The sequence below is a fragment of the Leucoraja erinacea genome, chromosome 9 (genome assembly GCF_028641065.1).
Source record: "Leucoraja erinacea ecotype New England chromosome 9, Leri_hhj_1, whole genome shotgun sequence".
Lineage (NCBI taxonomy): Eukaryota > Metazoa > Chordata > Chondrichthyes > Rajiformes > Rajidae > Leucoraja > Leucoraja erinaceus.
In genome coordinates this window covers 67,635,669-67,650,867 of record NC_073385.1, presented here as the reverse complement: position 1 = coordinate 67,650,867, position 15,199 = coordinate 67,635,669, and the positions used below count along the sequence as shown (strand labels likewise).

General features: G+C 42.8%; 1 protein-coding gene across 2 annotated transcripts in view; it reads left to right on the top strand.

Moving 5' to 3' along the window:
- The first annotated feature begins 834 nt into the window (after nucleotides 1–834).
- The window catches only part of wdr20a (WD repeat domain 20a), a 51,172-nt gene continuing 36,807 nt past the window's right edge, over nucleotides 835–15,199 (top strand). For both annotated transcript variants that reach the window (XM_055641121.1, XM_055641120.1), the window contains exon 1: nucleotides 835–1,128. In XM_055641121.1, the coding sequence (XP_055497096.1) occupies nucleotides 880–1,128 (249 nt within the window). In that variant the 5' untranslated portion in view covers nucleotides 835–879. The remainder of the gene's footprint in view (nucleotides 1,129–15,199) is intronic.

The window sequence follows — 15,199 nt, the reverse complement described above, 5'->3', positions numbered from 1 at the left end:
AACGTTTCGGGCCAAAACCCTTCTTCGTTTCTCCAGCTTTTTTGTGTACCTGCTTACTTTTAGTGATTGATGACCAGGTTCACCTAGGTCTCGTTGCACCTCCCCTTTTCCCAATCTGACACCATTCAGATAATAATCTGCCTTCCTGTTCTTGCCACCAAAGTGGATAACCTCACATTTACCCACATTCCAACAATATGCAATTTCTTATGTCTAAATTGAAAGTTTCCTTCATCCCAAGGACATACAACGCAGGCATGTGCCAAACAAGAAATTATCTAGAAACAAGAAGATGCTGGTTTACAAATAAAGACACTGAATGGTGGAATAACTCAGCAGGTCAGGCGGACGAAATGTGTAGGAAGGAACTGCAGGTGCTGGTTTACACCAAAGCTGCTGGAGCAAGTCTGGAGGAATTGGATGGATGTGATATTGGCCCTTTTTCAGTCCCCCACCTTCTACTCTCGCTGAACCTTTTCATGTCCAATTGCCGGCGGGACGACAGCAACAGCGTCTTGTCTTGTCTTGTCTTGTCTTGTCTTGTCTTGTCTTGTCTTGTCTTGTCTTGTCTTGCCCTCTCTTGCCCTCTCCTCTCCTCTCCTCTCCTCCTCTCTTCTTCCTCTCTTCTTCTTCGCTTCTTCTTCGCTTCTTCCCCTTCTCTTCTTCCCCTTCTCTCAATGCACCGCCGCCCCTTTTCCACCACATTGCTCCCCATGGAGCAGTCTCACTTCCGGGGATCGGCCGTGGGCGGGCGCCGTTGTGTCACGTGACCAGTGGGTTGCGTGCTGACGTCACACGCCGGGGGGGGGAAGAAGCAGCGGTCACGCAGGCGCGCTGGCTAACATCCGGGCTCGGATAGGATGAATCCTAAATTACAACATGGCGACGGAGGGAGGAGGGAAGGAGATGAACGAAATTAAAACCCAGTTTACTACCAGGGAAGGTGTTTATAAAGTGTTGACCCACTCTGAATACAGCCGGCCCAACAGGGTGCCTTTTAATTCCCAAGGATCCAATCCAGTCAAGGTGTCATTCGTGAACGTGAACGACCAGTCCGGCAATGGGGACAGAATCTGCTTTAATGTGGGCCGGGAGCTGTACTTTTACATTTACAAAGGCATAAGGAAGGTAAACATTAAGATGTTCATTTTCGCGGAGGTGGGGGAGGGATTAGTGAATGGGGAGCGATGTCTTAAACAGATAAAAATCGGTGTGTGCAGCGGCTGGTGGGCAGTCACTTGTTATTGCGGGTGTGGAGGGTGGGAGCTGAGGTGAACCCTCATCCTAGCTTGTCAGCTCCAAGCCGCACCACCTCCCCCCGTGAGCACTTATGGAAGTTGCCTTCAGTTTGCAAACACGTTTGTATTAGTGCAGAGGATTAAATCAACGCAGAGATTCCGTGGTGGTGTAATCAGTCAATTTCGCATGTGATACACATATCAGCAAACATTTAGAATAATTAAATGTAGAAAAGTGATTGTAGTTTAAATGCTGTTCCAAAATTGTCACAAGATTGCATTGTTTTTGTAGTTCATATGTGCAAGGTTCAACTTGATCGTTGCTTGCCATTTTTTTTAATGTATAGAAGTTAAAGTATAATAGTAAATGATGGAACACCTCTTCATATGGTTCCAATGAAGAGATTTTAATGTGCGTGAGGTTAGAAATCTTGCCAAATACTTACTTTTAGAATGTGATCATTTAAAAGGATTGAACAGCCATCAAATTTCATCTGATTTTGTCTTTTTACTTTGGTACAATTTTGTAAACAAACCCTTTAAAGTAATCTTGTCTTTATTTGCTACAGTGAATTATGTAACTGTTTGAAGTAAGATATCTTGTCTGTACATTGATTTACGGGGTTCAAATGTTATCCCAATCAAGGCCCAAAAGCTGTTTATTTTTGGTGGAGTGAAATATATTCTCTTTAATTATATGGGAATAATTAGAGGATAAGATGAAGTGATGAATCACTGAATCTATTCAATATTGCCCTTCTTCAAAGAAGTGAACACTAACCTAGCAAGTGTGGGTTGCATGGATTGGATAGACAGAAAAAGTGACAATTTAAAAAAATAAATAAATAAATAAAATCAAAATGGAAACGGGTTAATACAGAGTACATTTCCTGAGTTTAAAAATATCTGAACCAGCAAGTTGGAATGGGATATTCATTTGATATTATGTTGTGCCGAACATAGAAGAGAGAGTGGAGATTTTTGCTCAAGACTGCAGATGCGGGAGTCTTGAGCAAAAAAACAAAGTGCTGGAGGCACTCGGCTGGCCAGATTGATCAGTGTGAAGAAGGGAGACACAAAATAATGGAGTAACTCAGTGGGACAGGCAGCATCTCTGGAGAGAAGGAATGGGTGACGTTTTGGGTCGAGACCCTTCTTCAGACTGAAGGGTCCTGACCCGAAATGTCATCTTCCCATTTCTCAACACAAATGCTGCCTGGCCCACTGCGTTCCTCCAGCACTTTGTTTTTTACAGATGAGAGTGTTTTGTACTCTACAAGTCATTTGAATGATGGGAAAATAAATAGTGCCTAAGTACTTAGAAGAATGTTGTGAGTTATTAAAAATATACAATTATATTTATTGAGAAAAGGAAATCTGGACATGGATCAAAATGTTTTTTTTTTTAAAGAAGTTGGTATGATTGTGCTTAATTTGAAGATTGAGATTGTTAAAGAATTGCATAGGTATGCTTGTTAATATAACCTGTAGGAACTGCTTGTACAATGCCTAGTGTTTATAGCATATAAGAGGTTTTGTTTTCAATGCTGGAATCACCATAAACAAGGTAACCACTTTTCATCAGAAAATTGTTACACTGAACCTAGTTATTCATTAAAAAATGAGTATGCCATTAAGCTACCGCAATTGATGTTTTCTGTTTTTTTTCAAACTATTTAGGAACCGCCCTTGGTATATTTTGTATGGCTTGCAGTATTTTTGATCTTGGGAATAGTACAGATCAAAATCAGATCTAGCCAGTATCATATGTATTTTACCAAGTGGACTCCATTATCCACTTGAATTGATTTGTCTTAATTAAATTAGTAGCTTTCAATGTGTAAAAATGTATAATTTTATTCTCTTGCTACATCTCCTTTTAAGATTTGTATTTCCTTGAGATGTACACTTTTCCTTTTGATAATATCATTGGTAATATAGTTGTTGTGACTTCCCTGGGTGACTGCACAAATAACCAGCATCTTTATGGGGTTGAATTGTGAGCAAGCAGAACCAAGTTACCTTCCGAGGTGGACTTGTTAAAACAATGTGACAGCCTGATGTGCAGTTTACTAGAGCTGTTGTTGACACCTGACACACTTGCATGGAGATTCGAAGGTCGAACATCACCCCAACCGAAGGTTCTTTATAGTCAATTTTGGGTCATCTGCTGTAAACGATGGACCTGGATAGGGAAACTGTTTGCTACCTGCCCCTGGGTCATTTAATTCTCCACTTTTACTAAAGGTGCCTGGGGAGCCAGATGAGGTTGGTTTTAAACTGGTGCTGTTTTTATCTGGAAAAACTCAGTGGGTGCAGCAGCATCTATGGAGCGAAGGAAATGGGCAATGTTTCGGGCCGAAACCCTTCTTCAGACTGTCTGAAGAATGGTTTTGGCCCGAAACGTTGCCTATTTCCTTCGCTCCATAGATGCTGCTGCAACCGCTGAGTTTCTCCAGCACTTTTGTCTACCTTCGATTTTCCAGCATCTGCAGTTCCTTCTTAAACAACATGCTGTTTTTATCTGTTAGTCTGCACTTAAGTTCTTTGGACTTGGAGAAATGAGCTGGTGTCCATACTCTATATAAGGCCATATGTGATAGGAGCAGAATTAGGCCGTTTGGCCCATCAAGTCTTCTCCGCCATTCAATCATGGCTGATTTATCTCTCCCTCCTAACCCCATTCTCCTGCCTTCTCCCCTGACACCTGTACTAATCAAGATAATCTATCTATCTCTGCCTTAAAAATATCCTTTGACTTGGCCTCCACAGCCTTCTGTGTAAAGAATTCCAAAGATTCACCACCCTCTGACTAAAGAAATTCCTTCTCATCTTCTTCCTAAAGGAACATTCTTTAATTCTGAGGCTATGCATTCTAGTCCTAGATTCTCCCACTAGTGGAAACATCCTCTCCATCCTAGCCTTTCATATATACTTTATTTATGGTTACAAGGAGATCAAAGCTCGAAGTTCAATATTCGGGGACATTTGCTGCTGGTAAAGAAAATTGCTGAGATAGCTGTGTTAATAAAAAATGATTTTGGGGAAGGTTTAAAGGGACACGGGCAAATGTAGGCAGATGGGACTAGCTCGGATAGACATCTTGGTGCGCATGGGTGAGTTGGCTATGTACAATTCTATGACTCTGAAATAAACACACAAATGTGAGAGGCAATCTAGACTAAGAAAGTGTGAGTTCTGATTGGGTGAAGGTTTGCAAAAATAGCAAAGGAAGCAGTGGTAGGAGTAGTCAGAACATACTTAGTAACCCCAAGAAAATGTATACGTCAAGAAATAATGAGGGGTGTATTAATCATGGGTGACTTTCATCTTCTTGGGTTAATGATAGTCACAAGAATAAATTAATGAATGCATTAGGGATAATTTCCCAGGGCAATCTTTGTGGAGCCAACCAGGCTAATTTGAATCTGATAACATGCGATGGGTTTAATAAACCATCCTAGAGTAAAAGACCCTTAGGATCAGAGCATGATAGAATTTAACATTCATTTTGGGATCGGAAAAACAGTTATAAATTTAAGGGAATTGCAAATGATTAAAGAGAGACTAAAGCATAGTGTTTTTTCCTCAAGATTCAGTGTTGTAGTCTTCTGAAAATCCTTCGATTCTGGAGGATTATAAAACTGCCAATGTAATACCATGATTCAAAAAAAGGTGCAAGGCAAAACGGAAATATTAAAGCCCATTGGTATAACACCCAAGTCTGGTTGTGAGTGCTTTCAAGCTTCTGTACCTTTTGCTGGGTGGGAGCAGGGCTAAGGAGGAATGACTGGGTGGGGCAAGTATTTGATTATGTTGGCTGTTTTTTTTTGAGGCATTGTGAAGTGTGGATGGAGTTAAGTCTGTGTGATGGATTGGGCAACATTCACGACTGTCTGAAATTTCATGCGATCTTGGGCAGAGCTACTGCCAAACCAAGCTGTGATGCAAGCCCAAAGTGTGATTTCTCTGGTGCAAGCATTTTGATACAGGAGTGGGTGGGTAGGGAAGCTGTAAGCTAGTTACGAACAGTTGAGTTATGAAAGGACAAATGGAGGAGCAAAATCTTGGCAAATGGCATATAATGTGAGAAAGTATGCAGTTAACTTTGCAAGGAAAAATGATAATGTATTGTTTGAATGAAGAAAAACTGCAGAAGGCTGAAGCACGGAAGCTGGAGGTACTCAAAACGTGAAATATGAAACTAGCATTAAATACAGTGTGCAGTTTGGAAAGACTTTATTTCAAGGAAGTTAGAGTACAAAGGTAGGATTATCTGAAAAGTATAAGACTTTAGTGAGGGGAATGGTACCATTTGGCGCCGCAAACACATAGAAAATTTTAAAATATTGTACAACAGTTTGGTACAAGGGATCGACTAGAATACTTGCATGGTTTATCCCATAACCATGAAATACATTAAGTTATTGAATTGATTTTATACTAACTTTTTTTTAACCAATTTTTAATTCACCTATTCTTTATTTAATAAAGGCTACCAAAACTATTGAAAACTACAGGAATTAACATGAACTATGTGATAAGTATATAACAGCTTTCCAAAATTTAGATGAATCAAGATGAACTAGGTGATAAGCATTAACTATGGGTGGCGCCAAAACGGAGGCGCCGAAACAACGGAGGCGCCGAAACAGCGGTGCCAGAACGGCAGCACCGAAAAGTACCCGACCCATTAGTGAGGGCACCTTTAAAGAACCGTGTATAGTTTTGGTCCCATTTTAATAGAGGCAACGTGCAGAAGGTTTGCGAGAATGAAATGAATGAAAGGATTGCCTTATGAGCAAAGGGTTGGTCCGTACCTATTGCCATTTAGAAGAATGAGGTGATCTTGTTGAATCCTGTAAAAGTGTTAGAGGACTTGACAATCTAAATGCTAGGGCTTGTTTACTTTGTGGGAGAGAATACAATCAGAGGGCCCAGTCTTAGAATAAGATTGTGTCATTTAATATAAAGTGAGGAAGGATTTCAAACGGTTGAGAGTCTTCCGAATTCCTTGCCTCCACAGTTGTGGATGCTAGATTTTTTTAATGTATAAAAAATACTTTGCATGACAACATTTGTTGGTGAAAGATTTTTTGCTATTTTTCATGAGCATTGTGGAGAAACTTGTAGTGTTGCTGTTTGGAATCAGAGTTTGTAAAGTCACTCAGTTTAAAAAGAGAAAGACGGCAATGAAGATATAGGCATTGTTATTAGTAAATGGCTATTCCCACAAGGATCGAAATCTTGATGGAAGTGATATATTGGAGAAGGCTTAAGAAAGAACTGCAGATGCTAGAAAAATCAAAGGTAGACAAAAATGCTGGAGAAATTCAGCAGGTGAGGCAGCATCTATGGAGCGTAGAAATAGGTGACGTTTCGGGTCGAGACCCTTCTTCAGACTGATGTGGGGGGTGGGGGGTGGGAAGAAAGGAAGAGGCGGAGACAGTGGGCTGTGGGAGAGCTGGGAGGGGGAAGAGGGAGAAAGCAAGAACTATCTGAAATTGGAGAAGTCAATGTTCATACTGCTGGGGTGTAAACTATCCAAGCGAAATATGAGGTGCTACTCCTCCAATTTGCTGTGGGACTCACTCTGGCCATGGAGGAGGCCCAGGACAGAAAGGTCAGATTCAGAATGGGAGGGGTAGTTGATGTGCTGAGCTGCTGGGAGATCAGGTTGGTTAATGCGAACTGTGGTCTAGGTCTCACCGATGTGGAACAGTTGACACCTAGAGCAGCGGATGCACTAGATGAGGTTGGGGAAGGTGCAGGTGAACCTCTGCCTCACCAGGTTATAATCAATGATATCTCACCTCGGTCATTTCCATGCTCCCATCCGGCAGAAGGTACGGGAGCTTGAAAGCTTGCACCACCAGTCTTGGGAACAGTTTCTTCCCCTCCGTTATGATTCTGAACGGAATTCCTTCCACAAGCTAGTGTGCTGCAAGATTCATTTCTAATCCATAAAGGACATTGGACTTTGTCTACGGAACTGATGCAACACAGTGTTCTTCAATGCTGAGAACGATATTATTCACACTAAATGTGTAGGAAAGAACTGGAGATGCTGGTTTAAATCAAAGGTAGACACAAATTTGAATTGAATAAATTTTGTTAGCCACGTGTTTCATTAGCTTGGTGTTTTGCTCACAAGTAACATCACGATATCTAGACCTGTGTTTCTCAACCTTTTTACCCTTGGGGAAACCTTGAAACAATTTTCATGTCTGAGGGAGCCCCTACATAAAAATTATTATCTATTATTAATCTTTCTTTCCCTTTCATAAACTTAATGTTCATAAGGCAAACATAACATATTTTCTGATAACTGGTTTAAGCAAAAAATAATTTGTGTTTTTCTCAAGTTTATTGACAATGCAAAAAAAAACTGAAATCAAACTGCTTGTTCAAAACTGAAGCAAATAAAAGCAAACAGAAGAACTAACCTTGGAGGAGAGAAAGATAGAGAAAAAACAACACAAACTTTTCATAAACAAACAAAAACATACACAAACTTTTCATACTAACAAAAATAAACATAAACATACTTACATTTTTACAATTCATATAACATCTCTAAATGATGGGTAAAAATTACTAAATAACGTGGGTGAATGAAGGAGTGTACCTGCACGCCAGGCAGCACAGACAGGACTGATGGAGACCGTGCATGCATGTCTGTACTCGAGTGAGTCGCTTGATGATACACAAATCGTCACGTATAGCTCCTGTCCACTGACCACTAAAGGCTGTTTCACACTGGCGCTGTATAGACGTTGCTAAATATGCCGTCGTTAAATATGCTAAATAATTGTCGCTAAATATACCGTACCTGTATAATAAAATTACGAATATGAAATTAAACACAAAAATGACTAGTGCATTTACATATGATTAGCTTATTTATCGCTATTTCTCTTGGCAACCTCTCACGGGAACCGTAGTGTTCCGGGGAACCTCGGTTGAGAAACGCTCCAGTAGACAATTAAAAACAAAACATAATTTAAACGTGAAGAATGAAATAAAATACCAGAGAAAAAGGAGGCTACAGACTTTTGGCTGTTGAGTATAGCTACTGCTAGTGGAAAAAAACTGTTTTTATGTCTGGCTGTAGCGGCTTTGACAGACTGGAGTCGCAGAGGGAAGTGACTCAAAGAGTTTGTGGGCAGGTTGAGAGGGGTCAGAGATAATCTTACCCGCTCGCTTCCTGGCCCTTGCAGTGTACAGTTCGTCGATGGGGGGGAAGGTTGCAGCCAATAACCTCCTCGGCTGATCGAATGATGCGCTGCAGCCTCCCAAGCGTCGTGCTTGGTGGCTGAGCCAAACCAGACCATGATGGAGAAGCTGAGGACAGACTCTATGATGGCAGTATAAAACTGGATCATCATTGCCTGTGGCAGATTGCGTTTTCTCAGCTGCCGCAGGAAGTACATCTTCTGTTGGGCCTTTTTGACTGTGGAGTCGATGGTGGCCTCCCATTCAAGGTCCCTGGAGATGATGGTTCCAAGGAACTTAAAAGACTCCACAGATGTGACTGGTGTTGTTGATGGCGAGTGGGGTGAGGGGAGGGGGAGCTCTCCTAAATTCTACAATCAATTCTACCGTCTTAAGAGCATTGAGCTTCAGGTTGTTGCTACGGCACCAGGACGCCAGCTGTGACACTTCCTGTCTGTGGGCAGATTCCTCCCCATCCTGGATCAGTCCAATCAGGGTTGTGTCGTCCGCAAACTTGAGAAGCTTGACGTTGGTGGAGAGGAGAGAGGACGCAGCCTTGCGCTGCTCCTATGCTGAGGGTCCGCGGGTCCGAGATGTGCTTTCCCAGCCTCACATGCTGCTTCCTATCTGTCAGGAAGTTGGTGATCCACCGACAGAGGGGTTCAGGCACAGTCAGCAGTTTGGAGTGCAGTAACTCTGGCACAATGGTGTTGAACGCAGAGCTAAAATCCACAAACAAAATCCTTGCGTGGGTCCCTTGGCGGTCTAGGTGCTGAAGGATGAAGTGCTGGCTGTGGTTGACTGCGTCATCCACTTAATGCTGGAGTAACTCAGCGTGGCAGCATCTCTGGAGAGAAGGAATGGGTGACATTTCGGATCAAGGACGTAGAGGTCTAGAGGAAATCGAACAATGATTTATTTCCACCCAGAGGGGGGGTTAAAATGTGGAAAAGCTGTCTTGATTTGGTGGTGGAAGTGTGTGGTTCCAAACATTTAAAGTAGATGAGCACTGATGGCAGGGAAGGTGGGCATGAATGTGATGAGCTGAAGCATCTGTTTCTCTGGTGTATGATCTTAACTCAGTTTTTTTTTAATGTCAACCTACTGATCAACTGACTTTCTAGTTGAAAGTCAACAACAAGAAATGTAGTTATCTTTAGTATGGAAACAGGCCCTTTAGTCCAACTTGCTCACATTGACCAACATGTCCCCTTCTACACTGGTCCCACTTGCCTGTATTTGGTCCATATCCCTCCAAACCTGTCCCATCAATGTACCTGTCTAATTGCTTCTTAAACGGTGCGATAGTCCCCGTCTCAAATACCTCCTCCGGCACCTCATTCCATACACCCACCATCCTTTGTGTGAAAAGGTCACAAATGCCTACCTTTCGTCCTTAAACCTATACCCTCTGATTCACGATTCCCTTACTCTGGGTAAGCAAATTTCTGCATCCACCTGATCTAATCCTCTCAATAAGATTATCCTCATCCTCCTGCACTCCATTGGAATAGTCCCAGCCTGCACACCCTCTCCCTATAGTTCAGACCCTCAAGTCCTGGCAACATCTTTGTAAATCTTACAATGCGATACGATAGAACTTTATATATTCCAGGAGGGAAATTGATCTGCCAACAGTCATAAAACTGCACCTTTTCCAAATTAACAACATCTTTCCTACAACATGGTTCCCAGAACTGAACACAATACTCCAAATGCAGCCTCACCAATATTGGCTATCAAAGCTTGATCAAAACACAGTGCTGGAGGAATTCAGTGCGTCAGACGGCATCTGTGGAGGGAATGGACAGGCACTGTTTTGCCTGAATATCACCTGTCCATTCCCCTTTCATGCTGTTGTCTGATCCATTGAATTCCTTCAGCACTGTGCTTTGATCAAGATTTCTGCGGCTGCTGTTTCATGTATCTCTATCAAATTTGCAAAATATGTCTCTATCAAACTCTAATAGAATAACTCCCTGCGCTGCAAATACCAAAACATTATTAAAATAATTTGTGTTTAATTACTAACATTGACTCTGTTGAACACGCATTGCAAAATGTTTTCAAATTTCTCAGAGGTAATGTGATTTTGCAAAAGGAGGAAATGATCAAATCTAATTTGTTAGACCGTTTGCCAAAAATCCAGAGCAGTAAGCTGTATGAATATTTACAGATGGGTATTAAATTGCAGAGCACATGTAGATTACAAAATATAATTTAAAGAAGTGAAAACAGAGGGAAGAACTTAGTGAAACATTATCCCTGATTCTTCTTCCACAGTTGCTGACTGATGTGCTGAGAGTTCCCAGCAATTTCAAATTTTTATTTCAGATTTCCAGCACCTGCAGATATTTGATCAACAAGGAACTGCTGATGCTGGTTTACAAAAAAAGACACAAAATGCTAGAAAAGTTAATGCCCAACCTGCTGAATTACTCCAGCACGTTGTGTCTATTCTCGCAGTTTATTGATTCTCGGTCATTTGAAGAAAGTGGGACTAGAGAATATGAATGGAAATTGAGCCTGCATATCTCTTTGATGCATTGTAGTTGAATATGATCATGCTGTTATCTGCCTGCCAGTTCCTGACCTTTCTTCAGTCCAGTACATATCCAGTACATTGGACTGAAGGAAGAAAGGACCTAACGTGACTTGAATTTTTGTGGCATCACGTTGCAATGATACTTGGTTCTTTAAAATCAACCCGAACATTTGTCTTTTGAGGATTTTCTTCAGTTGTCATACCTCTGATTTAACATAATGGATGAAAGCAGAGTTACCTGCTTTGTACTCTCTGAAACTCAGGTTGCACTAAAAATAAACCGTTGAATAAAACAGGAAAATCTATTGCACTTTGTCTATCTTTGTTACCTACTACTACATACTCATGATCATTTATTTTCTATAATAATCTTTGAGGTAGTGCCTCATCAAATGCCTTTCAGGGAAATCTAAGTTTAGTATACCCATGAGTTCTCCATTATTACTTCAAAGTACGTTGATTCATTGGTCAAACCTGATTTCCTTTCACAAAACCATAGTAACTTTGCTTGATTACTTTGGATTTTTGGGCACCCTGCTATAATGTTTCTTGCAATAAAGCTTCTGATGACTTCTCGATGATATAAAGCTACTTGTGTAGTTTGCAGATTTTTATCTGCAAATGTTATTAACCTGGAAAGTGAGCAGAGAAGATTTACAAGGATGTTGCCAGGATTTGAGTAGCTGACCTATAGGAAGCGGTTGGGCAGGCTAGAACTTCATTCATAAGGTCATAAGGAATAGGAGTAGAATTAGGCCATTCGGCCTGCTAAGTCTACTCCGCCATTCAATCATGGCTGATCTATCTCTCCCCCCTAACCCCATTCTCCTGCCTTCTCCCCATAACTTCTGACACCTGTACTAATCACAAATCTATCTATCTCTGCCATTAAAATATCCACTCACGGCCTCCACAGCCTTCTGTGGCAAAGAATTCCATAGATTCACCACCCTCTGAATAAAGACATTTCTCCTTATCTCCTTCCTAAAAGAACCTCCTTTAATTCTGAGTCTATGACCTCCAGTTCTAGACTCTCCCAGTAATGGAAACATCCTCTCCACATCCACTCGCTCTAAGCCTTTCACTATTCAGTACATTTCAATAAGTTTCCCCCTCATTCTTCTAAATGCCAGCGAGTACAGGCCCTGTGCTGACAAAACGTTCATCATAGGTTAACCTACTCATTCCTGGGATCATTCTTGTAAACCTCCTCTGGACCCTCTCCAGAGCCAGCGCATCCTTCCTCAGATATGGGGCCCATAATTGCTCACAATATTCCAAATGCATCCTTACCAGCGCCTTATAGAGCCTCATCATTACATCCCCGCTTTTGTATACAAGCCCTTTTGAAATAAATGCTAGTATTGAGTTTGCTTTCTTTACTACCGATTCCTTAGAGTGCAGGAAGCCGAGGGGAATATACAATCATCTGGAGGATAAATACTGTGAATGCACAGTCTTTTACCCAGTGTAGGGGAATTGAGAACCAGAAGTCATAGGTTTAAGGTGAGAGGAGAAAGATTTAATCTGAACCCGAGGGTCAACTTTTTCACACAGAGGGTGCTGCTACGAGCTGCCAACGAGGGTAGTGGAGGCAGGTACAATAACATTTAAAATACATTTGGACTGGTACAAGGATAGGAAAGTCTTATGCCCCTGTCCCACTTACTCCATTTTTTAGGCGGCTAGGCTGTCGCCGGGGTGTTTGCCGAAAGAGTCATACATTTTTTTCTGGTTGCCGCTGGATTTTGAAATGTTCAAAACTTTTTGGCGACAGTCCGCGCCCGTGGGCTTGATGCGGACGTTCTTAGCCTGACGTAGGTGTTGTCGTCAGGATGACATAGGTTGTCGACAAAAATGCTGGAGAAACTCAGCAGGTGAGGCAGCATCTATGGAGCGAAAGAAATGGGCAACGTTTCAGGTCGGAACCCATTTTCTGACGTAGGTTATCGCCAGGATGACATAGGTTGTCGCCGGTGCTGACTTTGGTGAATTCCATTGGTGACTACCTACGTCAACCGGCGACAGGTACCGTCGACTGAGTTGTCTTATCTAGTCGGATTCAGATTCAACTTTAATTGTCATTGTCAGTGTACAGTACAGAGACAACGAAATGCAGTTAGCATCTCCCTGGAAGAGCGACATAGAATATGAGCAATAAATACATCTATTTACATGCATAGTCATAGTGTTTTCCTGGTGGGAGGTGTGTCCGGGGGTGGGGGGGGTGATTGTCGAGGTACATTGTTGAGTAGTGTGACTGCCGCAGGGAAGAAGCTGTTCCTGGACCTACTGGTCCGGCAACGGAGAGACCTGTAGCGCCTCCCGGATGGTAGGAGGGTAAACAGTCTATGGTTGGGGTGAGAGCAGTCCTTGGCGATGCTGAGCGCCCTTCGCAGACAGCGCTTGCTTTGGACAGACTCGATGGAGGGGAGTGAGGAACCAGTGATGCGTTGGGCAATTTTCACCACCCTCTGCAGTGCTTTCCGGTCAGAGACGGAGCAGTTGCCATACCATACTGTGATACAGTTGGTAAGGATGCTCTCGATGGTGCACCAGAATCTGGGGAGACCAGATGAACCTTCTTCATTCTCCTCAGGGAGAAGAGACGCTGGTGAGCCTTTTTGACCAGAGTTGAGGTATTGTGGGTCCAAGAGAGGTCATCGGAGATGTTGACCCCCCAGGAACCTGAAACTGGAAACGCGTTTCACCTCCGTCTCGTTAATGTGGATGGGGGTGTGCGTGCAGTCCCTAGACTTCCTGAAGTCTACAATGCGCTCCTTGGTCTTCTTGGAGTTAAGGGCCAGGTTGTTGTCAGCGCACCATGCTGCTAGGTGCTGGACCTCCTCCCTATAGGCCGACTCATCATTGTTGCTGATGAGGCCAATCACCGTTGTATCATCTGCATACTTGATGATGGTGTTAGTACCATGTACAGGTATGCAGTCGTAGGTGAAGAGGGAGTAGAGGAGGGGGCTCAGCACACAGCCCTGTGGAACGCCGGTGTTCAGGGTGAGGTTTGAAGAGGTGTGCTTGTCTAACCTAACAGACTGCGGTCTGTTGGGTAGAAAGTCCAGTATCGAGTTGCAGAGGGAGGGGTCGATGCCCAGGTCACCGAGTTTGGTGATCAGTTTAGAGGGTATAATGGTGTTGAATGCTGAGCTGTAATCGATGAACAGCATTCTTACGTAAGTGTCTCTGTTGTCGAGGTGGGAGAGGGGGAGTGAAGTGCCGTTGAGATGGCATCCTCCGTACTCCTGTTCTTGCTTGTCGTAGCTTGTCGGTGGACGTCCAATTGTTCGCCGGTTGTCAGTAGCTTGACGTCGACTAGGAGGTAGGTTGTTGTAGACATTGTCGCAGGGGAGTCCAGTCACCGGTTTTTCGGAGACCTGCTACGACTATGACAGTCGCTGAAAAAAGTGCCTAAGTAGGACAGGCCCACAAGAGTGACGTGGGCTAAATGTAGGCAAATGAGACTAGCTTAGATGGGGCATCTTGGTTGGCATGGACGAGTTGGGCTGAAGGCCCTGTTTCTGGGCTGTATGACTCTACCTTTTTGAATAAAGTACATTTGCTATTTAGGGATCGTCATCAAATCTGGGGACTTTTGGAAATTGAAAACAAATCTCTCTCATAAGCCACATATGCCCTAAGGATTAAGTCAACAATATGACAATAAACTAATCTGAAGTCTAGATCTGAATTTTATTGCCAAATTCTTGTACAGTCTTGTTTTCAAGAATTATTTACTGAACTGGCGGAAGACAGAATTGTGGTGAAAGAATAATATTTAAAATGGATGTCCGTGTCCATTCTGCAGTGATCTGTGCTAGGATCTTGTCACATATATAAATGTCTTGGATGCAAACGTAGAAGGGTTGGTTAGTAAGTTTGCAGGTGCCACCAAGATTGCCGGGGTCGCGGATTGTGAGGAAGGCTGTCAAAGTTTACAGTGGATTGCAGTTCAGCTACAGAAATGGTAAATGTGGTTTAAACTGAGCAAGCGTGAGGTGTTGAACTTTGGGAGGTCAAAAGTAAAGGGCCTGTCCCACTTGGGCGTCATTTGCGCGTAATTTACCGTCATCGTTTACACGTCACGACACGCGCGTTGTGCTACGCATTACGCACGCTTGGTGAAGTAGTCAGTGACGCATGGTCCCGCGCGGTGCCCCAGGATTTTGGGATGTACAAAATTTTCACG